This window comes from Daldinia decipiens, assembly GCF_022478715.1.
Source record: "Daldinia decipiens strain CBS 113046 unplaced genomic scaffold F4813scaffold_18, whole genome shotgun sequence".
In the NCBI taxonomy this organism is placed as follows: domain Eukaryota; kingdom Fungi; phylum Ascomycota; class Sordariomycetes; order Xylariales; family Hypoxylaceae; genus Daldinia; species Daldinia decipiens.
This window is the reverse complement of record NW_026054561.1, coordinates 423,003-449,462: the sequence shown is the minus strand read 5'-3', so window position 1 is coordinate 449,462 and position 26,460 is coordinate 423,003. Positions and strand designations below refer to the sequence as shown.

Below are 26,460 nucleotides of genomic sequence, written 5' to 3'. Positions count from 1 at the left end.
AACTTTTATCAAGTACTTTAGTAAGTGCTTAGTTCATTTGACTCGGCTTCTTTGGAAATTCTCCAGAGATACATGTATGTATGAATCATAATTGGTATTATGGCTACTGTACTAGGTACCTAACCTAGGTATTTACTACTATTCAGAAATAGCATCATTTAATTATTCCTTATCATGGCCAATACGCTAGGATATAGACAAGGACATAGCAGACTTATACGAAATGAGCAGTGAAGCGCAATTGCGAACCCAATTGATATAAAAAGACTAGTTACCAATATCTATTTCATAGTACCCCCAGACGCCACGCCGTAGAAATGCATGCACCCTCGTCCTAAATTACAACAGCTCGAAGTCGTCCAGCTTGTCGCGGTACTTCATAATGTTGCGCTTGATCTTGCTGCCGACAGCCCACGTCACAAAGTCTTCCAGGTTCCGCGTGACGAAGAAAGCAGGGTCGGTGATAGTCTCAACACCCACCCGGACGTGGCCCTGCTCGATGAGCTTCGTGGCCGCCTGCACGGTCTCCGCCATCCTCAGGCGCGTCATGACCACCGGTAATCTCCTGCGCGCCATGGCCGAGACGGTGACGCCGTGCTCGACGTTCGAGAGCTTCGAGGCCGACGATAGGATTCCCATGTCGTAGAGCTTGTTCAGGAGAAGTTCCTCGTGTTTCCTCCTCACGGGGTTCTCTGGCGGTAATAAGCTAAGGCGATGTGCTAGTTGGCGCAGAGACTATTGGTGGAAAGTGTTAGGTCATGTAATTTCCTTGCTGCGCTATTTGACTGCTCAGAATACTTACTCCGCATATCCTGTTATATCTGTGGTAATCTTCGGGCTTTTGGATCATGTACCGTCGTATAACAGCCGCCTATCAAGAGCGCATAAGTCAGCAAAATTATTGGCTTAATAATAGATGAATAGGAGGCACAAACATCTCTGTGGTTATTATCCTGTTTCCAGGTAATGAAGTCTGTCTTCCTGAGCAGACGCTGCTCGTGGTGCTTGAGTTTTCGGACCATGATGTCTGCCGGTCACTTAGAGGATGTACAGGATTGTTTGTAGGTATATAGAAAGTCTGGAGTTGATGAGGCTCGACTTTTTTTTAATCGCAACTTTTCGCGCCCCACATTGAAGATCCGATAAGAGCTTAAGACCCCTGCAGCAGTTTACGACCTTGCGGGGTGCATTGACAGGGATATAAATACATAGGTAAGTACCTAGGTACCGAGGGACATACAGCTGGAATAATTATTTAACCGACTAAATTTCTATGTGTGCTCCACTAGATTGGATCAGATATTCCACCATCCGATTGCGATTGCGTATCTGGTATACCTACAATAGAATACAATTGAAGGGTTGTTCTCGAAACCCGAGGCCTAGATTAATAAATCTATCAGTCAATCGCCCAAGATGCCGCCGCGAATACCCCTTCTCGCCACCCTACGGCAACGCTCCACTCTCTTCAGATCCCGAACCGCCAACATATCAAGCACCAGCCCGCGCGAAAACCGTAAGTCGCCAACTGACTCCCAAGCCACCGCACCGCATCCCACCGCTAACCCAATCCTTCCAACCCAGTCCGCAAAGACGTCCCCAGCATCACCTCCAACCTTCTCAGCCTCGACGACTCCACCTCCAACGAATCCACCATCGCCGCCGCCGACATCTACGACAGCCTGCGACACACCGTCGCGCGGCGCGTCGCCCTCGAGGAGGAGCTGCGCGAGACCAACAAAGCCGAAGAATACCTGCGCCAGCTACCCCGCCGCTGGCGCACCGGCGACGTCTACGCCCCTCACGACATGAGCTCCGCCGAGATGACCAAGTGGCGCCGCACGCAGGCCCGCAAAAAGGACCTCGTCGATATCCTCGGTCTACGGCCGCTGGATATGTATCGCGTACGTTTACACACCCTGAAAAGATTTGAAGAAAGGGAAAACAACAGAAGAAGACGACGAATCATATACGTCCAGGTCTATTGTGTATAGGCAGATAGATAGGTAATTACTAACAAGCACCCCGTAGAACTTCTCCGTCATATCGGAATACATGACGCCGCACGGGCGGATAAAGCGCGCAGTCGACACGGGATTACGGCCGGCGAACCAGCGGAAGATGGCCAAGGCCGTACGGCGGGCCATCGGCCTGGGTATCCATCCTAGCGTGCACCACCACCCGGAGATTCTGATCCGGGAGAACACCAGATACTTCGAGCAGGTGTCCGCGACAGTCAACAGAAACATCAAGTTCTGAGGTTAGTTAATAGTTGGTTAGGTAGACGATGGATGGGTGAATTGTACAACAACGTAACATCTCCGTGTCTTTCAACGCTTATTCGTCTATATACAAAGAGACAGCAGAGGAGGCTATCTACCTATGTAGATAGATGTACGAGTAGTGTTGTACAAGATCAATCCATACCTATACATCATGCCTTCCACAGCCGAGGGCGGATCTTAAATACCGGGAGGCCTTCGCTGTTTTGCTTCTTGGCGTACTTTTTCTTCAGTTCCCCCCACACTTGCGGGTAGGATTCTTTTGCCCATTCCTCGAATTGGTCTTTCATCTCTTGCGACGGTAAAACATTAAACACGGTGCCAAGGCTAGGGAAATGTCAGCTATCAATACACGGCAATACTTGATGCCTGTGTACTCACTTGTAAAAGTTGGGCCCCCTTCCAACGACGTTATCCATATCCTCCAACAGCATCTTGGCAATTGTAAGGTGACCATGTGCAGCCGTCGCGGCTACGTACGCTAGGTATACTATGTCTGGCACTTCGATATCCATCCTTTTTATCTTTTCCCATAGCTCGTTTGCGAGGCTATCGCCATCGGGCGTGATCTCGTAAGTCCTAAACACAATTTCGAGTGTGGCATAGGACGGCCCGTCGGGAGATGCAGCGATCTCCGTCCAGAAATCAAGCGCTCGATAGGGAAAGTCGCATGCTGTATATCCAATCATTAGTGCATTATATAGGCGTGTGCTGGCCTGGACCGTCGTGTCCATTTTCAGCATATTGTGGACTGTTTTTAGACTCTCTTCGTCTGGGCATTTGCCAATGCCTTCCATGAAACGAACGTATGTCTCTAGAGTTGGTTGGAGTTGCCGGTTTGCATGGGAATGCATATGTCTAAATACGTGTGCTGCCATGTCGGCACGACGCCTGTCGAAGAAGGTACCCATGATAGCTTCTCGATCTTCGACTTCAAGTTCGGGGAAGAATTGCCGTAATAATGCGTATGCGTCCCAGACACGAGCTGTACTATTCTTCTCGTCTAAGCAATATTGCACGAAGGCTTTCCTAACCATAGAACGTTCAGCAATGCTGTAGTGAACAGTATGAAGCGATAGGGTGTCTATTACTTCGTATGTCTCGTCATTCTTTAGGAATGCCATACAAATAGAAACCACTGTTTCGGGCTCCAGCGTAACGCCTCGTTGCTCGAGGTAACTAGTGACGTCTAGGACGCGCTCATGGTTGGGTTCCGGTACAGAGCACATGGCACGAATGAAAAAGTTCAAGACTGAGATTTCCCTGTCCCCAGTTGTCTCCTCGATGTCTCGGAGAGACTGGTAGGCCGCGAAAGCACCGTCGAGGTCGTTCGCGTGGATACGATACTCGAGCTGAAGTATATAAGTCTTATAGTTTAGTTCGAACCCCAGCTTACCAGCTAACGCGATGAAACGTTCGGCTAGATACGGATCATTCTTGTCAATGGTGGCCTTAATAAGTCCATTTATCGTCCCCATATTAGGTTGCGAACTGGGCTTGCCTCGCGTGCGTTCGGTAGCAACTGCAAGCATATGCTCGATATGATCAATTCCTTTTCCAAGTAATAAGATCGCCCACTGGTGAGATGTATCCCAACAGGGCTTGTTGGTACGTAGCCTTGGAGACTCTAAGCTTGAGATGAGGTCTTGGTAAATCCCTAGCGCCCATTCTTGCTGGTTATTGCGAAGGGCAAACCTGAGTATCTCATAGTATGTTGCAGGAGCCGGAGGGAGATTCCTAACGATCGGCTTGTTGAACCAGTATTTTGTTTCTCCAATCTTGTTTCTCTGCGCGAAAAACGTGGTCAAGATGCTGTGGAGCGTTGGGTCGTATTCAAGACCAAGCCGACTTGCCTGCGAAACGAGGTCTAGGAGTTCTGGTTCTCGACCCTCTTTAGCTAGACATCGAATCACAGGTATAAACTGTCTTAGCAAGACATCACTAGGCTCTCTACTCTTCATTCTAGAGTAGTAATCCAACACTAAGTCCCTCGCCTGGAGAGCTTGCCCATACTGTGACAGGGCAGTCGACAAGGCATAAAAGTCTTTGGTCTGGTGGGCGCCCCTCCGTTTTAAATCTGAATAGATTTCCCTCGAAAGCTCAAGGTGGCTTGCATAATCATCTCTCGGCGGTTTTAGTAAACAATCCCTGGCCGTCCGAAGGTCATCTTCAGATAGCTGCTCATCTTCACTGGTAATTAGGGTACGAAGATGTAACAGCACCCGGTGAGCACACAAGGCCTGGGTCGAGTTCACTACCCGGCCATGTCGTGCCTTATATTCAAATAGTTCCCGCCATGCTCTAACTAACTCATCCGGCATAGGCGGTCGAATACTACTCTTCTCTGCGGCTTGAAATTGGAGCAGGGTTTCGTATCCTGGTTCGGCGTCCAGTTCCTTCAACGTCCGCGGGGCTTTTTGAAATAATTTTAAGAACGTTCTCCTCTGGGCTGTCCTTGAAACCCTATATCTTACGGGATATATACGGAGTGGCGGTCTCGAGGAGATAAAACAAGGGGGGAGAGCGACGGGTGCCTCGCTCGCAAGAATGCGTCGCAAGACATGGCGGGTCAATTGCGACCGCATAATGGGAGGTAGACTATGTATACCAGCTACTACATGATCATTAGCAACTAGGTAACTTTGATTGTCGCCAGTATTTTTGGTCGACTCGCCTGTGCATGGCTAAAGCTGTTAACAGTTGCTCAACAAGAAGACGGCATGGGATGGTGGCATGTGGCATGTGGCGGATGCGATATATGTAGGTTAGGTATCTAAAGCTTCTGAAAAATTGGTTGGAGCTCCTGCGCGTCATCCTCCGTTAACCGTTAACGATAACCCCCCGATAATCCACCCTGCTAACAGAACCTTGTGCCTACTCCAGCTACATGTACTAGTACGGCGGGCCGGGGAATTGGGGCATTCGCCTCCGATAATTCCGTTCCAGTGTCCAGCCGGCGAATCTCAAGTAAGGCAGCTGCCAATTTCAATCTGCCAGTTGGACACTTATTATTTCTTATTTCTTATTTCTTATCTCTTATCTCTTATTTATACGGCCGCGATACAAATTTGATCCTTTGATTTTCAGACATATATGCTACTGGTTTAATATGTCTATTCTCTATTTTGTACGAAGTGTAAATTACCTCACCTATCTACATAGTTCATATCCCCTCCCAAAGAGCCAGTTTCTTCCCTGCAGATCATTAAAAGTTGGTTTTTTTTTTAAAAAAAAAAAAAAAAAAATACATTAACTACCTCCTAGGCAGGTATCTAATATATGCCAAGAACTCTTCTCAATATAATCGACGAGATGATGCCCTTCCCATGTGAGAAACCTGTCACGACCACTTGGGATGTGGGCGCCTCGCTAAAAGGAAAGTTATTTACATAAGGCCAAGCACGTCTATTATTCAGGCCAGGCAGAGATTTAATCTCTAATCTCTACAGGAGCTTGAAACCGAGTTGTAGCTACCTAATTAAGCTAAATAACAAATTAGCTGGAGTCGAATAAGACTATACGGATATTTGAATTAGTTGACTTATAATCTGAGACGCCGGCTCGCTCACCTTTACCTCTGACTTCGTAGGTTAATATATTATTGAAGTCGCGAGGTCCTAGGACACTAGGTAGCTTTTGATCTCCATGTAGACCAGGCCCGACAAGCTATCTGATACTCCGCAGTTAGGATATGAACTTCAACTTACCTACCTAGGTAGCCTTATAATACAGAGGCCCGAGCGGGTTACTTTCTCTTTCATTAAGTAGGGAGTTGGTCCTGGGCTGATAATCCAGGGCTGGAAACCTGGATTATCCTAGTAGACAGAGCACAGGGCATCTGAAAATACCAGTGTATCTCCTGATCTAGGTTCATGGTGATGGTTACCAGCATGGGCTTAGGCAATGACATAGAGGAATAGGAAAAGGAGTTCCTTATATTGACCCTAGAATTTGCCGGGTAACGTTGGGCAATACTTGAAATAAAATTCGTACCTAGTACGATTGATAAGACATATACACGCGTTATAGCTCTTAGATATATTATTTCTTGTCCACAGCGACATTGTCCGTAACATCTCCAAAAACCTCTAAGGCGTGGCCGAAATACTCCACCTGGCCTTTCAGGCGAAGAGTCATATCCTGGCCCAAGGGGAGGAGTCGTTCAGCTTCGCGGCCCTTTCCGGCGCCTTCACCAACAATGACTTCGTAGAGAGCCTTCATTGCCTTATCTTTATCGCCGTTTGGCTGCAGTTTACCACTGGACACTATAATGATAAAGTTAGTATTGTAATCAATCTTTATATAATAGTGGGGAGGAGGGAAGGGTTCAAGGCGTCTCTAGGCTACACGTAGTCGCTAATTGATTCCATTAGGAAGCTTTAGGACCCAAGACGGACTCAAGGGATCTTCAAGTGTTACATACTGATCTGAATCATCTGCTCTGCCACCGAGCCCTTATAGTCGTCTGGAAGAGGATTCTTGCCGACGATAGTAGCGTTGGCAAAATTGGTATTGAAAGTCCCAAGGGTAACGGTTAGAGTACGAATTCCAAACGGGGCAACCTCCTTTGCAAGGACTTTGGATATTCCTAGGCCGCTACCATTAGCGCATATTGGGGGTGAGGGTATTCAGAATTTCAGCTTAGTACGCCCTACCGTCAAGCGCAGCCTTGGCTCCAGCATAGAGACCCATGCTATCTCTTCCATCCAGAGCCGCACCGCTGCTGATATTCACGATGACGCCGTACCTGCGCATGCGCATGTGAGGTAGAACAGCGCGAGTGAGTCTGACAGGGCCGAAGTACAACGTTTCCATCAGAGCTCGTACTTCCTCTTCGGCGGCCGTTTCTACGGGAGCAAAGATACAGTACCCGGCGTTATTCACCAGAACATCGATTTCAGTTCCAGAAGCCTCCAGAGATTCACTACAATGTAAAATCAACAATCACCCCTTAAAAGAATCGCCAAGGATGCTATGGCCTTGCCTAAGGAGATGGCTTAGGGGTAAAAAGGAGGAAAGATTGGAACAGTCATAGGGGTCACTTACATGATCTGGCCACTGTTTCGGTCATCAACGTCAAGTTGAATAAACTGGCTATCGTTACCACGAGCGTTGATCTCAGCTGCAAGCTCGGGGTTACGAGAAGGGTTGCGGGACGTCGCTATCAGCTTGTGGCCACCAGCTAGGACTAGACGACAGAGAGATTCGCCGAAGCCTGATGTAGCTCCAGTAATGAGCCAGGTTAGAGGACGGTTTGGCTTGGTGAAAGTAGACATTGTAACTGTTTTATAATGAAGTATACCAACTGCGATTATTAGTGCTTTGCTTCTAAGATCAATATAGTCCTAGGGAAAGATCAAACCTTGATAGGGGGCGTCAGGATGGTTATATATGGGGATAACTAAAGGGCCATATTGGTATTAGATCCGAGTAACAGCGATATGGCCGTTAATGGAGCTGAAAATATCGGTTCTTCGCGTCTTCGCTGCCCGGTAAATAGCGACCTACGAAGGACATAAGAGTTTGCCATGCTGCCGTTCGTTTCGTATACAGACACATTTCGTTGGACTTAAGTTTAAATCCGGAATGGTGAAGCGGGTTAAGGTCAAAACAATACGGCCCCATATTTTGTCTGGCATCAAGTAATTACTTATCCCGCCTTATCTAAATATGACCAAAGCCATGTAAGGGTCTAACAATTTTATATTGGTGAAAAATACGGTACGATACGATACGATACCACACTCGTTGTTACAATCATTAAGCTTGCATATAACATATCATATAGTCCCTTCTTAAAGAGGTGTATTATATAAACTTGCCTGGTTATATAATTTGATGATAGTTACGTGTATATATGATTCTAGCCTATTATTAGGGATAACTGTAGGGCGGCTAACTGGTCCTATAAAGCTGTTTACTATAAATCTGTCATTACGGTTGTTTAGTACCCTGTACGAACCGTAACGCCCACGGCTTATACCTAACATAGAAAGGGTCGACTATAGGCGTAATTCGATGAAGAGTATCACGAATATCTCATAGTTTTAGGGCGATGCTTAGGAAAGGAGACCGCCCTTGGAACATATAGAAGAATGGGTAGGAGCCGGTAAACTCAATGCTAACACATATCATAGTAGTGCGCGATCAGTTATCATTACCCCTGAGTCGTGTAAGTAGAGAGGATTTTAGACCACTTTACGTCTAAGGTGTCTTATAGAATCCGCGTGTGCCGCCTTCATCTCTATTCAGTGTAGCTATCAGCGTTTGTTGGTCATTCGATAATCCGATATGATTGTCGTGACCCGGTAGGAACAGGCGTTGTTGAGTCACTTGATTTGTTGACCCTAGGTCATTAGTAGAAGAAACCCCTTATTTTAAATGACTTACTTTGACTTGATTGCCTATTAACAGAATAAACCAATACTGGTGTTGCATCACCATCGTCTACAGGAGATGGTGCGTCGATATATTGTGTCGAGGAAACCCTATTGTTGAGAGTTGTCGATGAGTTACGCTCTTCCTCAGATGAATCCCTATCATCTCTTGATTCCAGTTCAGTTGCCATAATCTCTTAAGAAAGAGGTACATGTGTAAATCGTCAAGGCTAACTTCTACCAGGTTTAAAGCGACTGGCGAGTATTATGAAATGATGAAATTGTGTCATATTTGTTCAGTTCCCCTACATACGGCTCTAATAAAGAGACTGCCGTTATACAGATCCCAACGCTATAAATCCGTGATTTCTATATTTACGAAATATTTGGGGGCGAGGTCGAACATTAGGTAGTTATTAAGGCGAGGCATTATTTGAGTTGTCGTCCTAATGCTATGGAGCGTACGATAGAGGCATTGTTACCCCCTGAAACGAACTTTCAAACAGGCTGATTAGAAGTAAACCAAGAAACATTTCAATAGAATTCTCATTTAATTATCTACTTATGCTATGTATCATAGCAGACGTCACAGACTCATAGACCCACCCTCTACTCTCTAGATGATAAAATAATAAAAAGATCTATCCCACCAACCATATCTATTAGTCACGCGAGTAGACCTTCTTCCCCCCTACCCAGGTCTCCCGCACCCTCAGCTCGCGCAGATCTTCTATATCAAGGTTCTCTAGCGGCGCGTCCAGAACGATCCAATCCGCGTAGGCTCCCGGCTTGATAACTCCGGTCTTGCCCTTCGTAAACCCACCGTACGCGGGGCCCTCGGTAAAGCCCCAGACCGCCTGGTCCAAATCGAGAGCCTCCTCCGTGTGCCACCCGTCAGGCGAGTCATCCGTGCCTCGGCCGGTATGCGGACTTCGTCTCGTGACGGCCGCGTAGATGCCTTGGAACGGGTTAGGCGGTTCGACGGGGAAGTCACTTCCTAACACGGGTTTGGCGTCTAGGAGCGAGCGCATCCTATATGCTTCCTTCGCGGTGCGTTCCTTGCCTAGTCTCTTCTCCGCATATGCCATATCGCTTGTAGCGTGGGTAGGCTGGATAGAAGGGATAATTCCGATTGCGTGTATTCGAGCCTGGTCGTCCGGGTGGATAATTTGAGAATGCTCGATGCGGAAGCGATGGTAGGACTGGCAGCGTGAGAGAGGCTCGTTGGGACATAGCAGCCTGAGGGCGGCAACCATGGCGTCGATTGCATACCGGTTTGCCAGGTCGCCAATTGCATGTATATTGACTTGAAAGCCTTCGTTGGCCCATGCAATCGTGTCGTATACCAATTCCGAAGCATTAACAAGAAGAGAGCCCGACGTCTCTGGACGATCGGTATAGGGGTCGATTAAAGCGCTACCCCAGCTTCCTAGAGCACCATCTATTTGAATGTTAGACCCAATTGATAGGTACGAGGAATCTCTGTAAAGCTTACCAGCAAAAAGCTTTACACTCTGTATACTTAAAAAGCCATCTGGACTTGTGTATCGTTCCACTTCGTTTGGACAAAACGTATTCCGTTCGTAGCACTCTATCATGGCGTATACTCGTACCGTCCAGTCAGGACCAGCTGCTAGCTCTTTGAAGAGGTTTAGGTTGCCGGGCGTGACACCAGCATCATGTATACCCACGAGTCCTACTTCATTTAATTTCCCCATGGCACTCTTTACGAATTGCTGCTTCTTCTTATCGTCCGGCTTCGGCCATAACGCCATGACCATATCCATCGCATTATCACAGAACACGCCCATCCCAGGATCTCTAATGATTTCACCGCCAGGAACATCGGGGATAGACTCCGGGAGCAAGTCCAACACTGCCTGAGAAACCCAGATACAATGTACATCTACTCTATCTAGCATGATGTATAAGTCCTTTAGTTCTTTATCCGCCGCTAGATCACTCTCCGAGAACGTCAGTATTTTAACGAAGAACGGTATACCCTCAGGAAACTTACAGCAGTCGGCATCTGCCCAAGAGCCATCTGATCCCATCCAACGCCTCTGAGCCACTCCTCCTTCGACCCAGCCCCGGGGGTTTGGCCAAGATATTTTCGTATACGAGACCGAACATCATCCATAGCAGTAGATCCGAAAAGATCTACCGAGTTCAAAAACTCACCATACTGTAGAAGATGTCCATGTCCGTCCCACAGTCCTGGCACTATAGCAATGTGAGTAAGCTACTATTTCCCATAAGATATATTCGACTAGATGTTACGTACTAGCAAACCCCGAACTTGCATTCCGAGCAAGCTCCGTACCAGTTCCGGCCTTAAAGACCTTAGAAAATTTCCCTGTCGGCGATACTGAGAAGCAATTCGCAGAGGGCTCTACAGCTGAATTTATGCGCACAGATTGATAGCAGTAGGTTTCCGTGTAAGCGTAGTCTACCACGCCCTGACGAATCTTGATAAGCCCTGCTACTGCAACAATTACGGCCGACGAGTATATCCAGATCGTATCACGGCCGAGGCGCGGGAGACGGAACCAATCCATGGCTATTTGTTTATGATGTTTATGTAGTTTAGTAGATCAGATATGTCACTGTCTTATTTGGGAGACGGGCGTTTTGGCTACATAAACTGGATACGTTAGCAAGGTCATCTATGTCTAGCTACTCACAACACCCCATACGCATCGTCACTAGTATGTCTAAGCAACCCGAATCATTTTGATCACAATGAGTCCGATAGGTATTGTGCGATTAGATACCGAAATATCTTCAACCCCCATTGAGTATCTTCCCGGATAGATGCATATTGAATAGGGTTAGGATTATGTAACGTTTTATCAGAGTATTTACTTACCTGCAGACCTTGTCAAATGTCAATTAGGTAAGGTTGTACGGGAAGCGGGGGGCGGGGTAAAAGGGAAAAAAACGTCCCTGCAGAATAGGTGTCGAATTTACATACACTGCGTAGGTAGATGCCGGGGGTCCCTACCAGTAAGCTTGCGGCCAAGATGGAAGGTGCTATACCATGGTAACTCTACGTATTAGCTTTGGTGCCCCCCCTTTCTTGGGGATGGCATAAACATAAAAGGATGACGTTCGAATACGGCGGGGTGCTAAGGACCCAGACCTTCGGACTTAATGCTCCTATAACTTGGTCTTACTCTTGCTTAGTCGCCTACCTAGTTATATTAAGAACGACTAATGAATTTGCTAATACCACTTGCCTTGCCTCAGTCCAACTTATCACAATTTACTACAAACTAAGCCATATAATCGTAACCCAATTGCAATCACAGGTACAGTCGTACCCATGGCCGACGCAGCCGCTCTCCTCAAGCTCTCCAAGACCGATGTCTCGCAGGAAATTACCAAGGAGCAGTACATCCCGGTTCTCACGAATCCGCCCTTCGTGTTCGTTGACGGCACCTTCAACACGCGGGACATCGGGTTAGTTCCCGGCAGTCCCATCCGCTCTAACTTCGCCTTCCGGTCCGGTGCTCTCACGCGGCTGACCGACAACGGCCGTGCTGTGCTTGAAGGTAAGCTGGGCGTCAAGCGCGTGTTCGACTTGCGGTCTCCTGAGGAGCGCGCGGGCGCCCCGGACCCCGCGCTCCAGGGTGTTGAGAACACCTGGATCGAGAGCACACGGCCCGACTCGACGCCCGAGCTGGACCACTTTGTTGCGGGCGAGGGAGAGGATGGCTACCGTGAGATGTACCTCGAGGTCATAGATGTGTATCAGGAGAGTTGGAAGGCAATTCTGGAACATGTTAGGGATCGACCAAGCGATCCGTTCCTAGTCCACTGCACCGGTTCGTATATTACCATGTCCCCACCGACCATTGAACGACAACATTTCTATAGTTGAGGGAGATCATGTATATGAAATCCACACTGACACATATCTCCTAGCCGGGCGCGACCGAACTGGAGTACTCTCCGGGGTTCTGCTAGCCCTTGCCGGCGCGTCGCAAGAAACCATAATCCTAGACTACATGCTATCGCGCATAGGGACTGAGCCAGTTCGGTTAATGCTTTTGGAGTTCGCGGTAGCCGGTTCGCATGCAAAGAGCAAGGAACAGCCGGGCTTCCACAATCTGATCAACCTACGGGCATCGAGCTGGAACGCGTTCGTCGACGGCGTGCAGAAGGAGTACGGCGGCTTCGAGAAATTCGTTATGGATAAGCTAGGATTTTCAAAAGATGATTTAGCGAAGATCAAAGCGAATTTAACAAGATCTTAAGGATATCCGTAGTGTAGGATATCTAGGTATTTTGCAGGATGAGAGTCGAATCTATTAAAGTCAGATCGAGTGATACCATCAATGCCAAGTATTTATTTATGAACGAAGACTTAGTATTAGTTATTCGATCCACGAGGAATACTTATTAGTGGAATAAAACCCGCGACTAGTCGCTAGTCCGCACTATTCGTTCAACAGGTAGCCTTAAAATACCTAGGTACCATTTTATTATCGGTTGATTATGTACCTAGGTTAGGTACATTTTTATGCCGTAAAAGTTCCCGATGCCTCGAAGAAATGTAGGTAATCGTGTATGTAATGCTCACTGAAGAGCACCAACTTTCTACCAATGACATTAAACTCAAGCGAGGAAATCGATGTTTAATAAATTGTCAAGTGGATGGGCTCGCCGCTAGGATAAATCTAGATGATAAGTGAATAATAACTAAAAGTCGGTCTGATTAAATACCTCTCTACTTTATACTTCCATTAACTACCGGAGATGTAAAAACTCAAATGGCTCTTATTAGAAGCTGTCTTGGTGGTGCATCTCGTAGTCTGCCTTTAATTCCGCTACTGTAGTTAGCTTGTCACTTTCCCATTTAGGTACGACTACTCATCTATAAGATGGCGAGCCGTGATATAGAGCTTGAGTCTATTTCTCATCCTATTTCTAGGGCTGGGATTTCTATAACCCCAGATGAGAGCGGAACTCAGCAAGCCGATTCACAGCCCGAGGATGGCAGACAAGAATTCTCGCTGCCACCCGTCGATGGGGGAAAGGATGCTTGGCTTTTCTTAGCAGCATGCTTCGCGATCGAAGCTTTAGTTTGGGGTATGTTCCAATAATACGAGAAAGCAACAAATTGCTAACCAGTCCCAAGGCTTCCCCTTTGCCTTCGGAGTGTTCCAGGATTATTATAGCACCCACGAGCCTTTTGCGGGCTCGCCGAATGTTGCTGTCATTGGTACTTGTGCAATGGGTATCATGTACCTCACTGCCCTTCTCATGATGGGACTCTGCCGTATCTTCGCTCGCTGGGCCCGATAAACGTCTATAGTTAGGTTATTCATTATGTGCCTTGCACTTGCGATGAGCTCATTTTCGTCGAAGATCTCACATCTCATCGCCACTCAAGGTATCCTTTATGCTATTGATGGTGGCATCGCCTACTGTCCTTGTATCTTGGTAAGTATACACCTATAAATATATAAAAAGCCTTGATGATAAAGTGTCGCTAACTGAGATATCTCGTTAGTATATAGATGAGTGGTTTGTACAACGCAAAGGTCTCGCCTACGGTATCATGTGGAGTGGTACGGGCCTCGCAGGAGTAGTACTCCCTCTCCTCATGGAATTCCTCCTTCGCACTGTCGGGTTCAGAACAACGTTGCGGATCTGGTCTGGCGTACTTTTCGCCTTGACGATTCCGTTATCGTTCTACATCAAGCCACGACTCCCATATTCAGCTACCAGCCATGTTAAGCCCTTCAACTTAAACATGTTCTTGATGCCGACTTTTTGGTTATACCAATTGGCCAATGTGATAGAAGCGATGGGACTCTTCTTGCCGGGCATCTATCTTCCTAATTACGCCCATAGTGCTCTCGGCGCTGCGTCACATGGTTCAGCTACTACGATCCTTTTAGTAAATGTGGCTTCCGTCTTTGGCTGTGTTGTCATGGGCTTTTTCATCGATCGATTACACGTTACCACATGCATATTGGTATCAACACTTGGTGCAACTATCGGCGCCTTAGTTATATGGGGTTTGTCGTCATCTCTCCCTCTTTTATACTTTTTCTGTGTTGTCTACGGCTTGTTCGCAGGCTCTTATACGTCTACTTGGCCGGGGGTTATGATGGATATTGTTCGAAAAGGAGAAGCATTAGGTCAAGGCCATATTGACCCAAGCATGGTATTTGGCTGGCTTGCTGCAGGCCGAGGTATTGGTAACGTGATTTCGGGACCTCTGAGCGAGAATCTAATACAAAGTCTGCCGTGGAAAGGAAATGCAGCACCATTTGGCTATAGTAGTGGTTATGGTAGCTTGATAGTGTTTACTGGTGTAACGGCTCTGCTAGGCGGTGCGAGCTTTGTCTGGAGGCGACTGGGCATGTTGTGAAGTACATAGTATATTACCTGCCTAGGTACATACATACATGCATACGTGTAATGTAGGCACGATATCTTACCGAATACCTAGCATGTATAGAGAAAACTTTAATTGAAGTTTGATTGGAATATGTGGCGTCTGGCGCCTGACTTCTTTTGTGTAATGGTGTGTCATATTATCCTTATTATTGTTGTATTATGAGGTATCTAGGAGGAATACATATCTAATATCTGTAAGATATGTATACTTATGTGTACACTAAGTGGGTCCAATGACCTTAGGTCATGTGACATTTTGCGTGCACATCATTGTGCAGGTTAGCGTCTTGTCATATAGAAAAGAACCAATAAAGCAACAATTGTATAAAGTTTGTTAATAGGGACCAAAGCCACTGTTGCCAGCGAAGCCTAGCGTCCGGCTTAGTGTTGCATTTGGTGTTACACGTACATTCGATAAGAGGTGTTTTCAAATTATGCATATTTGATTGGCCAATTGCGAGGCGGGGAGTCGGTAAATGTCGGTGTTGGATGCCGTCTGAAATAGTAATCTGTAGGAGACGCTTTCTGCTGTTGACAAGCCTCGGTGGGTTTCTTTACACTGTGAGAGTACCTCTCTGCTGCATCAGTTACTTTCTCCTTTGCCCACTTAAACCATCAACCTTCGACGATTGAATGTAAATATAATTACTCTTACACAAGGAGTATAACATGTATAACGAATAGAAATTTTAGATAAGTTCTGATATCGTCAATTACTAGGTTAGGTACCTTTAGGAAGCTATACTAGATGACAAGTACTTACAAGGTACGTGCGAACTACACTGTATCAGGTATTTAAAAATAGGTACCTTCCGAGGCACCCCACTAGGTTAGAATCTACATAGACGACCAGGTCCGAAGGGGCAAAAATTCATTCGCAGCGAATTTCGCAACTGCATCCAGAGCGGCCGTGAACTCCGTCGCAAACTTACTGTTTCCCGAATTACTTTTCTTAAGTACCCTTCTTCCACTTAGCCATCTTGGCCACAACTTAGTCTGTTATTCTTCCTCTTTTCCCAAACGGCATTTTCTACATCGTCGGCCTTCGCAGCTGGACTTCGACTCGGACAGACTTCATTCTCTTATTACCTAGTCCAGCCAATCCTCTCTACTTCTGTCATACCTCCGAGTCGCATTACTCTCCTACACTTCATAAGTCAAGCTAGTCGGTCGACGATATTGCCAATTCTTTCATCCTTCATTGGGATTACGTAGTTCTGGCAAAATGTCCTTCTCCAATCTCGTTCATGATCTCGCCATTCGCGATGGAATAACGCCACGTCAACCTCGGGCCACCGCTTCAGCCTCTACTATCGACGACCGAGCTTCCCATATCTCGAGGGCTATGTCCTACACGAGTACGGCAGCCACCAGCGTGAGCATTGCCGGCGATATTTCTAGTCAACTTCATGGCGGTTACCACCATCCTCTTGCTAGATCATGGCAAGCTGAACGACAATTGACTAAGGTTAGCCAACATATTCCAGCGAGATGAGAGCTTCAAGGACTAACAGCAGGATATAGTCAATGTTGATCTACCCTCTCTTCATTTCAGACATCGAGGACGACGAAACTCTTATCCCTTCTTTACCGGGCCAATGCCGCCGCGGTGTCAACAAATTAATCCCATTTCTAGAACCATTGGTACGAAAAGGTCTCCGGTCGGTCATCCTTTTCGGGGTCCCACTCAAACCTGGTTCCAAAGATGCATTGGCGACTGCTGCCGACGATCCAAAGGGCCCGGTCATCCAGGGTATCCGATTGTTACGACAACGATTTCCTCACCTATTTATCGTTGTTGATGTCTGCCTCTGCGAGTACACCTCCCATGGTCATTGTGGAATCCTGAGAGACGACGCCACCTTGAACAATCAATTGTCGGTGGATCGAATTTCCGACGTTGCCATTGCCTACGCCCAAGCCGGTGCCCACTGCGTAGCACCATCCGATATGAATGATGGCCGTATTCGGGCTATTAAACTTAAGCTCATCGAGGAGGGAATTGCGCATAAGACTCTATTAATGTCATACGCCGCCAAATTCTCCGGTTGTCTCTACGGTCCCTTCAGGGATGCCGCTGGTTCGGCACCTTCATTTGGCGACCGAAGATGTTACCAGCTGCCACCTGGAGGGCGTGGGCTTGCCCGACGAGCCATAGTCAGAGACATTGGCGAGGGAGCCGACATTATCATGGTGAAGCCGGCCGCCCAGTACCTTGACATTATTAGTGACGCGAAGGAGCTAGGCAGGGATCTTCCTATCGCTGCCTACCACGTTAGTGGAGAGTTCGCGATGGTGCACGCCGCTGCGAAGGCCGGAGTATTCGATCTTAAGACGATGGCGTTCGAAGTCACCGAGGGGATACTCCGAGCTGGCGCTACGATCATCATCAGCTACTTCACTCCTGAATTCCTCGACTGGTTAGATAATTAAGCCACTTCCTAATAGACGAGTGGACGAGAGGACCATCACGTGTTTATTGCTGGAGTTAAATGGCGTTTACAGAAGCATAGGTTATGCATATCATGAGAGCGAGAACGACATGACGTATATAGATTTGCCTGCGCTGTTTTCGAAGGTAGACAATACCAAAATTCAGTCAAATGTGTATGAATACACTTTTGTTATAGAAATGGCAGTCAACCACTCTGTGAAAAGGGTTTTTTTTTTCTTTTGTTATGATTCTACATTGCATAACCAATCCATTCATCGAAGCAAGCCAACCTATAATTTTATTATATCCTTCCAAGTAAACTCCTAATAACGTCCAGCTACATACATGGCATTCATCCAGACATCCAGGCGCCCTACTCGTTTTCATTAACAGCCATGCACATGCCATATCTCAAGTAATAAATAATAAATGTAATTTAATCAATGTTGATAGTCCCGATCTCCATCCACAAATCTGTATTATCAAACTCACATCATATACCCTTACCTTGTTGTAATCGCTAACAACTTGGCATTGGGGCAAACGAAATTGCAGACTTGGCCCTATTCTGGACTTTCGGTGTAATACCGCCGTGCCGGAAATGGGAAATGCCATCGCTAGCGTGAATCATACCTTAATAAGTGCCTGATAATCGAACTGTTTATATTTTATAAGCTCTAGAAGTCATTTTTATAGGTGTCGGCATCAGCAGCGTTATGGACGATATCGCGTCCCTGGGCACAAACCGGTCAATCGTAACATTTATTTCTCTTCGATACTACCTACAGAAGCATCACGAATTTCTCCAACAAATATATAGAGTAGAACTCGTAATCTCTTCTAAAACCAAGCTTCTTGTCCCGCGTAGCTCTTCTTGGCAGCCCTAGATAAGGAAGGTAATGCAATGCCCAATGCTACGCCTTGGCGAAACTGAGGCCATATCGCGTGGGGCGTGTCATACCATGGTGCTGGAAACACTCGAGCCGCTACATACACTACTGTTCTTATCGTTAGCGGACCACGATCCAGAGTTGGCAACGCGGGTACGGATACGATCTTGGGTTGCATAGTTCAGGTACATAGCCAGGAATAGAAATTGTTATCCGTCCCTCTTATATATAGGTGCCTATGCTTCCCTTTACCGTTCCGTACTGCTGGTGGTACGCCTACTTGCTTGCGTCACGCTCATACCTATCGTTCGCTCAGGTATAGTGTCATTTATTGCTCCCTTGATAATACTTACACTCGTTAAGGAGCCATGAAGGTCCCAAGCTCTGGCGTAGTCTTCACGGCAGTGAACCTGCTCGCCTCCACCAGTAGCGCAGAACCCATCAGAAGGGCGAAACGTGGGCTCCCGTTGGTCCAGGATGTAAGAAAATATAGACGCTACCGATATCAACCAAATCGATACAATGCTAATAGTCAAATAGAAAGCTCTGGTGGACTCTATTCTCATAGACGACCTGCTGGGTTGCGCGCAGGACTTGGAAGATATAGCCTATTCAACTTCGAGACGAAACCGAGTATGTCATGCACTCTTCTGTGAGAAAGAGAATATTCTACTAATAAATTCGGCCAATCAGGTCCACGGCACTGAAGGTCATCTAAACAGCGTCAACTACTTCGTCGAGCAGCTCAATTCGTTGGGCGACTATTACAACGTCGAGCTACAGGAGTTCACAACAGAGGTGACTCTCCAGTCCAGTGCGTCCCTGTCAGTCAATGGCGAGACGCTCGAAGCTGGGGAATTCTCATTCGGCAATAACGGGACTTGGACGGATACGCCATTGGTTTCCGTAGCCAATCTTGGCTGCAATGCCGTAAGTTTCTATATAGCCTTTGTTTGAGAATACCGATCTCTAATTATATACTCAGGAAGACCATCCAGACTCCTTAAACGGAGTCGTCGCTCTAATCGCTCGAGGCGACTGTACCTTTGTTCAAAAGATCACCCTCGCCGGGGAGAAAGGTGCTATCGGTGCTATCATTTACAACAACGCGGACGTTGGTGTCGCGGGCGGGACACTTGGTGGCCTGAATGATCTAGTAAGGATTTACATACAACCCAAATCATACTTACAAGACCATAGCAAAACTAAACTCAGAAACACAGATCCCAGTCGGTGGTATCTCGCGAGCAGACGGTCTACGCCTCGTCGAACAGCTCGAGAGCAACGTCGAATTGACTTCCTCAGGCGAATTCTGGCAGTACATTGCCAACACGACGAGCTACAACGTAGTCGCTAGCTCCAAGCACGGCGACGCCGATAACGTGTTGTTCCTAGGCGCGCACAGCGACTCTGTTGAGGCTGGCCCGGGCATCAACGACAACGGCAGCGGCTCATGCGGGCTGCTAACTGTCGCTAAGCAGCTCGCACGCTGGCGCACCAATAACCAGGTGCGTTTCGCATGGTGGACGGCTGAGGAGGAGGGTCTGCTGGGGTCGGAGCACTATGTCAATGTCACCGCGGCCTCGGAGCTCGACAAGGTTCGGCTATACCTTAACTTCGATATGATTGCCTCGCCAAACTACGTGCTCGGCATCTACGATGGCGATGGCAGCTCCTTCAACCTGTCTGGTCCTGCTGGGTCTGCCCAGGCCGAGAAGCTATTTGAGGACTGGTACAAGTCGGAAGGCCTGCCCTTCGTAGGATCTGAATTCAACGGACGGAGCGACTACGGGCCTTTCCTAGACAAGGGTGTGCCGTGCGGAGGCTTGGATACCGGTGCGGATGGTATTAAGACCGACGAGGAGGTCGTGATGTTCGGCGGTACGGCGGGTATCTTGTACGACCCGAATTACCACACGGCCAAAGATAACGTGACAAACCTCAGCCTCGAAGCCTTCCAGGCGACGGGCCGGGGCATTGCCCATGCGGTCGCGACGTATGGCACTAGCTGGGAAGGCTTCCCGACACGCAATGTCACGTCGTTGACCAGGAGGTCGTCAGGCTACCCGAGGAAGTTTGCGAAGTCCAAGGGTGGAAAACGAGCCTATTAAGAGGTTATAACAGGACTATAGAGGGGCCATCTTTTGGTAGAAGCTATTCCAACTTTAAATATAATGGCTTACCTATTGACAATTATCAAGGACACTATTCTAGGACAATGACCCTAACTGATATTTGACTATAAAAAAACTCATGAAAAGTATACGGTGAAACTTAATATCAAACGTGCTGGAACAATATGCCATCAATATAGGTGTTTGTTAATATATCGTATGAATTTACAACTCGGAAATTCGCCCTAAGAGTGAGGTTACAACCAAGAGGTTTTATCATACAGCCGCTGAAAGTTTCCGGAGTCTGTTGTTACCAAATATATACTGTCTTTCCTGTTTTATTTTCAGACGTGTAGTATTTGATCTTGGATATTGATATTGGACGGGGAACAAACAAAGCCTTTGATGTCCCCATCAGCCATAGAGTATAAGATGATGTGCTATTCAATCATCTCGGAGAGCTAAAATAACCTTCCAGCAACAAGGACCTTATTTGCCCTTTCTCTTTCAAATATTGCCTCTCTAATACTACCTAAAATATTTCTTGTGATATCATGGAGTTCATTGATTGGATCCGTGAAGCCTTGATCTCACTTGGCTTTCTCGACAAGAAAGCAAAGCTGCTTCTTCTTGGACTCGACAACTCTGGTAAGTCAACATTGCTGTATAGACTTATAGCCGATCGTCTTGCGGCTCTAGAGCCCACTCGACATCCAACTTCAGAGGAGTTCAGAATCGACAATGCTGTGTGTACCGCGTTCGACCTTGGGGGTCACCAGCAAGCCAGACGACTTTGGAGGGATTACTTCCCAGAAGTTACCGGAATTATATTTGTCGTCGACGCCACGGATCCTGGGCGCTTCGCGGAAGCTAAAGCCGAGCTATGGGCCCTCCTTGCCAAAGAGGAGTTAGCCAATGTTACTTTTCTAGTGCTAGGAAATAAGATCGACCACCCCAACGCTGTATCAGATGTCGAACTTCGTTTTCAGCTAGGTCTTGACAACATCCTACGTAACAACGTCGGGTTTTTTATGTGTTCCGTAGCTGAGAAGCAGGGATACGGAGAAGGTCTGCGCTGGCTCGCCCAATCCATTTAAAAGCATGGCGTTATCTTAAATAGCCTCAAACTAAAGATTCGATTTGATATAACTTAGGTACCTTTCTAACTATAATTCTTTTTAATTAATAATAAATATTTTTACTTTAATTTTACAACTTGGCACCGTTATAAGTATAATGTCATGGGCCATGCGTTACGGCTAAAGCGGAGAGATAAGACTATTCTACTACGCAAAAGAGTTGCCTCAAGAAAGGGGCCTTAAAGTTCTTTGATCAATGCCGCCGGAACAGGAACAGTAAAACGAGTATACAAGTGATACGTACATGAGGTATATAAACCAATGCCATTTTTTTTTCTTTTCATATAACTAGGTAACCAACACCTCAAATCCTATATCTCAATCGTTAGCAAAATCATATTATAAACATGGCAAATGTCGGACTGGGTAGCGCGGTACAAAACAAGGCCACATCACTTAAAAATGCCTTTGCAAAGGACCGACGATTTCAAACCATAGGGCTTATTGCTAATGGATCATATGGGTTTACGATGCGAGTTCAAATCAAGGACCCGACACTCCCGGGTTTAGAAAACATTGTAGTTAAACACATCAACGGAGCTAGGGGTTCGAGGACCAATTTAGCAGCCGAGAGAAAACACCTTGAGGTTTGCACTTTCAAGAATTAAATTTCAAGTGATATTAAAACTAATATCATAAAATAAACTAGGCACTGCAAGATAATTTGCATATAGTACGGCTTATTAATATACCAGACAATCCTTTAAGCGGCAGAGTGGATCGAAGAGATTGGATCATATTGGAATGGCTGGAGTATGGGGAGCTTCGTTCGTTTATTACGAAGTCAAGAATAATGATAGGAAGAGGAGTAAGGTTGCCGAATCGTCTCCTTTGGAGGTTTTTCACATGCTGTGAGTCATTTGATATAGTATTATAATATTAGGCTAATCAAACGCGTAGTGGTGAGGTGCTGTATAGCTATGGCCGTAAGTGACATCTATGATATCGAACCTACTTCCCTTACGTAGGTAAGTATCTACCATTCGGTGCTGATCCTTAGGTTTAAGTGGCCCGATTCTGGCGAAGAAGTACAAAGAGACGTAGAATTATCAGGAATAGTACATGGTGACCTCCATCAAGGCAACAGTATATTGATTACCCAGGCTAGATACGGTGGTAAACTCGCTAACATGAGTATAGTACTTCTTGGAGAGCCTCCTCAAGATGATGAGCATGGATTTACACCAATACTAAAACTTATCGACTTTGGCGGCACAGAACAATATCCCCCATCTGAAGATGCAGACAATCAAAATGTCTATGACATTGGGCAAGTACGTATTTGCACTAAATATGCCAGTTCTTAAGTAGTTATAGACTAACGGCTTGACAGATAATGCTTGGCGTCATTAACCTGAACCGTGGGCGCGACTCGACGGCTGACGAGCCTTTTTATACGTGGAATGGCAGAAGATATAGAACCGAAGCCACCGCCCTCATCCCAACCCCGACGGGCGTTGATCATGCGCTGTGCACCGCAGTCTGCGCTTGTATGTCAGAAAATGCTAGTGCCCGCCCTTCTTTGAACGCTTTACTTCGGGTTGGATTAAGAGGCTTGAAACAAACGCCAGAAGTTTACGGCGACGCTCCAGAAGAACAAGACGATTTCATTTTATTAACATGGAGGGCCATTATAAATGACGCTCCAACTGATGATGATGGCGATCTGACTGATGATTGGTCAACCTCAGCTCCTTCGACAGGAGCTCCTTCAGTAGGAGGTACACCAGTACGTCCTGCAGACACGCCCTCTTCAAGACGCCCTTCAACAGTACGTCCTGCAGACGCGCCTCCTTCAAGACGCCCTTCAATACCAAGTCCTTCAGTAAGACATCCTATGGTAAGGCCGCCCACAGAACCCCCCGAGTCTTCAGTAGGAAGCCCCCCATCAAGACGCCCTTCAACAAGACTTCCTGGGACCTCCGAAAGAGAACTTCCTCTCAATAGAAGACTATTCCCTTCATCAAAAGCTTCTTCAACGGGACGTCCTAAACGTAGACCATCAGAGGATTCTACAGGGACACGATGGGAATAAAGGATCAAAGGAATGAAAAGTCATTTTTATGAATAAAATACGTAATATCATCAATATGACCATCATCATCCAGTTGACCAACCTAAAACTATGCCTTCGACTTCCACCTCTTCTCACCCTCATGACAAGGCCAAAGGGAACCCAAATAACACCGCCGCCGCCGCTGCAATGGAGTACGATAAAAGGTCAAATTACTCCCTTAGGTAGTACAAGGTTTAACAGAGATTTGAATACACACAATTATGCACTGCCTGTCGAGGAGAAACATCCTCTCATAAAACTTTATGACAAACAGACCACTTCCAACTTCCACGGGCTTCTCTAGGGCCTTCGGTGAAAGCTTAGCTATACAGTTAATTTAGTCTTTTCTCCTATTATATAAGCTAGTATATGTATTTAGTTAAAGGGACATGTGAAGATATGCGACGAAGCAACTCGTTGGGTCATTGACAAAAGGGTATTTACGTAATCACTGTTAATATCTCATCTTCTAATGTTGTTTATATCTTCGTCGATGATACCTTAGAGAGGGGCTACCGGGGTTAAAGGGTTAGGTCGGCATATAGAAGTGAGCACTAGTGGCCCATTTCTCACGGTAGCATTATATTTAATATAATTTATATTCTACCTCAATACTTGGTCTCCGTGCTATGACAGGGGGGGCGGATTATGACTTTAATATGTGTTTAATAGGACTAAAATGTCTATCAACATAATAACTACTTACTCTTAAATCCATGTATCGAACAAGTAGCATGTGGCTGAAGAGTTGGTAAGAGAGGTGGCAAGGATAGTGGCAGGTATACCTATATATAAAATTTAAAAAAATCTAGCTAGCGAGGGTGACAACGCGGGCTATTATGACAATGTCTCATCTTCGTTTGCTGTTCTCAAGGTAAGTGGCAGCACTGTACAATACTTGACTACATACAAGGCATGTATTCTAAAGGGTATACATATGCATGAAATAAGCATTCAGCCGCAAGCCACCCCAAGACGGGATTGGGAACAGATAAATGACTTGTATACATCCAATAGCCAATAAAGGCACCGCTACATCTATTACGCGCATAGACAGGCAGTGGAGCCCCCAAATTTTCATAAGTGACTCAAGTCCACTTACTAGTCCTCAAGTTTGGGTTCCAAATGGCCCCTAAGCCAAAAACAAGGACAAGGCAGCATTCCGCGGGGAGAAGTACATGTTAGTGACGAACTTCTTTTTAAAGAAACATTGCTATACCTCTACCTGACCCCCTCAACTATCGTAGCACTGCGTTGATGTTCTACATCCACGAGAACCCCCAAAACGCGAGCAGGTCCGACAACAGGCTAGGTACGAGGCAAGACACGCTGGGACAAGGTAATAATATGGCTACGTGCAGGGCTATAATCCCGCCGCGAGGAATCGTGCGTCGGGTAGCCCATGCTCGAAGCCGGCTTGCGTCGAAGATGCATGGAAGGATGCTGTAATGCGTGGCTGGTGGCCCGGCCAATGCCTATCTGAGATACCCGTCGAGGGAATAATCGTCCTATTGTTTCGGAAGACGTGGTGCGAGATAGCCAGGTGGTGGAAATGATTCAACGTGACACAGTACTTACATGAGGCCGTTGGTCGTCGGGAGGCTGCAGTTGAGGAGTCGCTGTTGTACCTAATAGGTATGCCCCTTTACGTCGTGGTCAGGTAATCTTGCTGGCAGATATTGTCCTTATAATAATCCAGCCCTAGGTTCCGAGTACCTGGTGCGCTATTAGAAACTAGCCTTGTCCTAGGTACCTAAAGCTCAATCAATGGTGATTCGACGGCCGAGTATATGTACTAGGCGTTGGAATGTATTACACGTCATCTAAACATTCCGTCTTAAGCACTTCTCCGATAGCAACATGCGTATCCTAAATGGTATGATATAATCCACAAACTGGGAAAGAAGTTTTCTGAACTTCGTATAAAAGTAATAATATACTAGTTTGTAATGATGCTCGAATAGCAATCTTACAGAGTATCAAATATAAGCGATCAGGAATATATTGGGCAAGCTTAATATGACTGGCGTTTAATAGTTAACTTGATATATATTACTACCGGTATTCTTTATTACTCAATCATACGACACTATTTAAAATATATATCTAGTGTTACAGTGGCCAGGCAGATACTCGAGAGTTTCTCTGGGTAAGGTGCTTTAGTTACCAGGTTCCTGGAAAAGAGAGCTGTCAGACCACTTATACCGTAAGCCCCGAAAGGATTGACTGGCTTTTGGAGGTTGATATGCACTCATTGGTTGGTATATACCTACGCATCTCCGAAACGGATCGGTCGGATCGGTAGGAAGCTTGCGTAAGTGTCCGGCCCGGCCGCTTACGAAGCGTGTCCGTGTCAGGGTTCTAGCCGGACAGCGGGCTGCGGCTTTCAACAGCCCTCGCTGTCGTTATTCTTCCAAGGTTAACATTCTTGGTATGTATATGACATCTAGCCCCCAACGATGAAATACCTAAAGCAACGTTATGTAACATTATGCATTATGTGTGAGACATCTGTGGAATTGATTTATCGTAGTTGGGATCGACACTAGGGATATACATACGTAGATCAGTCGGGCGCAGCCTATCGTAGATCTTACGTGGTTGTAAACGACGGTCGACATGTTGGGGTTTGCCCCAACTCATAGCAGTTGGCAATATGCCTTCAATGCAGTAAGCATCCGTTGGTTGTTGTGGCAAAGTGCAGAACGGTGGCTTGGAAGGATTGAGAATGGCACGCTGCAATAAGCACCGTCC

At 46.5% G+C, this 26,460-nt stretch overlaps 12 protein-coding genes across 12 annotated transcripts; 8 read left to right on the top strand and 4 right to left on the bottom strand.

Moving 5' to 3' along the window:
* Positions 1–101: 101 nt before the first annotated feature.
* F4813DRAFT_360985 (alpha-L RNA-binding motif-containing protein) lies at positions 102–1,153 on the bottom strand. Its single transcript, XM_049243471.1, has 3 exons — positions 936–1,153; positions 803–871; positions 102–735 (listed from the first exon to the last, which is right to left on the bottom strand). The coding sequence occupies exons 1-3, from the start codon at positions 1,020–1,022 to the stop codon at positions 340–342; spliced, it is 552 nt and encodes a 183-aa protein (XP_049099264.1). The 5' UTR covers positions 1,023–1,153; the 3' UTR covers positions 102–339.
* Positions 1,154–1,241: 88 nt separating this feature from the next.
* On the top strand, positions 1,242–2,616 carry F4813DRAFT_85325 (ribosomal protein S18). Its single transcript, XM_049248964.1, has 3 exons — positions 1,242–1,516; positions 1,585–1,904; positions 2,032–2,616. Exons 1-3 carry the CDS (start codon positions 1,417–1,419, stop codon positions 2,257–2,259), a joined length of 648 nt encoding a protein of 215 aa, XP_049099263.1. The 5' UTR covers positions 1,242–1,416; the 3' UTR covers positions 2,260–2,616.
* F4813DRAFT_396483 (uncharacterized protein) lies at positions 2,113–4,867 on the bottom strand (the record flags this gene model as incomplete). Its single annotated transcript, XM_049247828.1, has 2 exons — positions 2,113–2,609; positions 2,664–4,867. The coding sequence occupies 2 exons, from the start codon at positions 4,865–4,867 to the stop codon at positions 2,435–2,437; spliced, it is 2,379 nt and encodes a 792-aa protein (XP_049099262.1). The 3' UTR covers positions 2,113–2,434.
* A 1,353-nt stretch (positions 4,868–6,220) lies between these two features.
* Positions 6,221–7,626, bottom strand: F4813DRAFT_360975 (putative short-chain oxidoreductase). The gene is made up of 4 exons (XM_049243470.1): positions 7,329–7,626; positions 6,938–7,206; positions 6,706–6,870; positions 6,221–6,547 (listed from the first exon to the last, which is right to left on the bottom strand). Exons 1-4 carry the CDS (start codon positions 7,556–7,558, stop codon positions 6,324–6,326), a joined length of 888 nt encoding a protein of 295 aa, XP_049099261.1. The 5' UTR covers positions 7,559–7,626; the 3' UTR covers positions 6,221–6,323.
* Positions 7,627–9,189: 1,563 nt separating this feature from the next.
* On the bottom strand, positions 9,190–11,487 carry F4813DRAFT_360974 (amidohydrolase family-domain-containing protein). Its single transcript, XM_049243469.1, has 4 exons — positions 10,944–11,487; positions 10,677–10,882; positions 10,155–10,623; positions 9,190–10,100 (listed from the first exon to the last, which is right to left on the bottom strand). The coding sequence occupies exons 1-4, from the start codon at positions 11,215–11,217 to the stop codon at positions 9,322–9,324; spliced, it is 1,728 nt and encodes a 575-aa protein (XP_049099260.1). The 5' UTR covers positions 11,218–11,487; the 3' UTR covers positions 9,190–9,321.
* A 365-nt stretch (positions 11,488–11,852) lies between these two features.
* F4813DRAFT_85264 (protein-tyrosine phosphatase-like protein) lies at positions 11,853–13,396 on the top strand. Its single transcript, XM_049248963.1, has 2 exons — positions 11,853–12,486; positions 12,587–13,396. Exons 1-2 carry the CDS (start codon positions 11,985–11,987, stop codon positions 12,916–12,918), a joined length of 834 nt encoding a protein of 277 aa, XP_049099259.1. The 5' UTR covers positions 11,853–11,984; the 3' UTR covers positions 12,919–13,396.
* A 149-nt stretch (positions 13,397–13,545) lies between these two features.
* F4813DRAFT_389879 (uncharacterized protein) lies at positions 13,546–13,969 on the top strand (the record flags this gene model as incomplete). The annotated part of the gene is made up of 2 exons (XM_049246927.1): positions 13,546–13,753; positions 13,803–13,969. The coding sequence occupies 2 exons, from the start codon at positions 13,546–13,548 to the stop codon at positions 13,967–13,969; spliced, it is 375 nt and encodes a 124-aa protein (XP_049099258.1).
* A 24-nt stretch (positions 13,970–13,993) lies between these two features.
* Positions 13,994–15,044, top strand: F4813DRAFT_389878 (major facilitator superfamily domain-containing protein; the record flags this gene model as incomplete). The annotated part of the gene is made up of 2 exons (XM_049246926.1): positions 13,994–14,107; positions 14,178–15,044. 2 exons carry the CDS (start codon positions 13,994–13,996, stop codon positions 15,042–15,044), a joined length of 981 nt encoding a protein of 326 aa, XP_049099257.1.
* A 958-nt stretch (positions 15,045–16,002) lies between these two features.
* F4813DRAFT_85254 (delta-aminolevulinic acid dehydratase) lies at positions 16,003–17,589 on the top strand. The gene is made up of 2 exons (XM_049248962.1): positions 16,003–16,541; positions 16,598–17,589. The coding sequence occupies exons 1-2, from the start codon at positions 16,299–16,301 to the stop codon at positions 17,504–17,506; spliced, it is 1,152 nt and encodes a 383-aa protein (XP_049099256.1). The 5' UTR covers positions 16,003–16,298; the 3' UTR covers positions 17,507–17,589.
* A 626-nt stretch (positions 17,590–18,215) lies between these two features.
* F4813DRAFT_360966 (Zn-dependent exopeptidase) lies at positions 18,216–20,718 on the top strand. Its single transcript, XM_049243468.1, has 5 exons — positions 18,216–18,876; positions 18,938–19,030; positions 19,091–19,327; positions 19,383–19,553; positions 19,621–20,718. The coding sequence occupies exons 1-5, from the start codon at positions 18,766–18,768 to the stop codon at positions 20,506–20,508; spliced, it is 1,500 nt and encodes a 499-aa protein (XP_049099255.1). The 5' UTR covers positions 18,216–18,765; the 3' UTR covers positions 20,509–20,718.
* An 8-nt stretch (positions 20,719–20,726) lies between these two features.
* Positions 20,727–21,731, top strand: F4813DRAFT_360965 (ARF/SAR superfamily). Its single transcript, XM_049243467.1, has one exon. The coding sequence runs from the start codon at positions 21,066–21,068 to the stop codon at positions 21,606–21,608; it is 543 nt and encodes a 180-aa protein (XP_049099254.1). The 5' UTR covers positions 20,727–21,065; the 3' UTR covers positions 21,609–21,731.
* A 210-nt stretch (positions 21,732–21,941) lies between these two features.
* Positions 21,942–24,285, top strand: F4813DRAFT_360962 (uncharacterized protein). The gene is made up of 6 exons (XM_049243466.1): positions 21,942–22,237; positions 22,300–22,501; positions 22,551–22,576; positions 22,658–22,736; positions 22,791–22,924; positions 22,984–24,285. The coding sequence occupies exons 1-6, from the start codon at positions 21,998–22,000 to the stop codon at positions 23,683–23,685; spliced, it is 1,383 nt and encodes a 460-aa protein (XP_049099253.1). The 5' UTR covers positions 21,942–21,997; the 3' UTR covers positions 23,686–24,285.
* Positions 24,286–26,460: the final 2,175 nt, after the last annotated feature.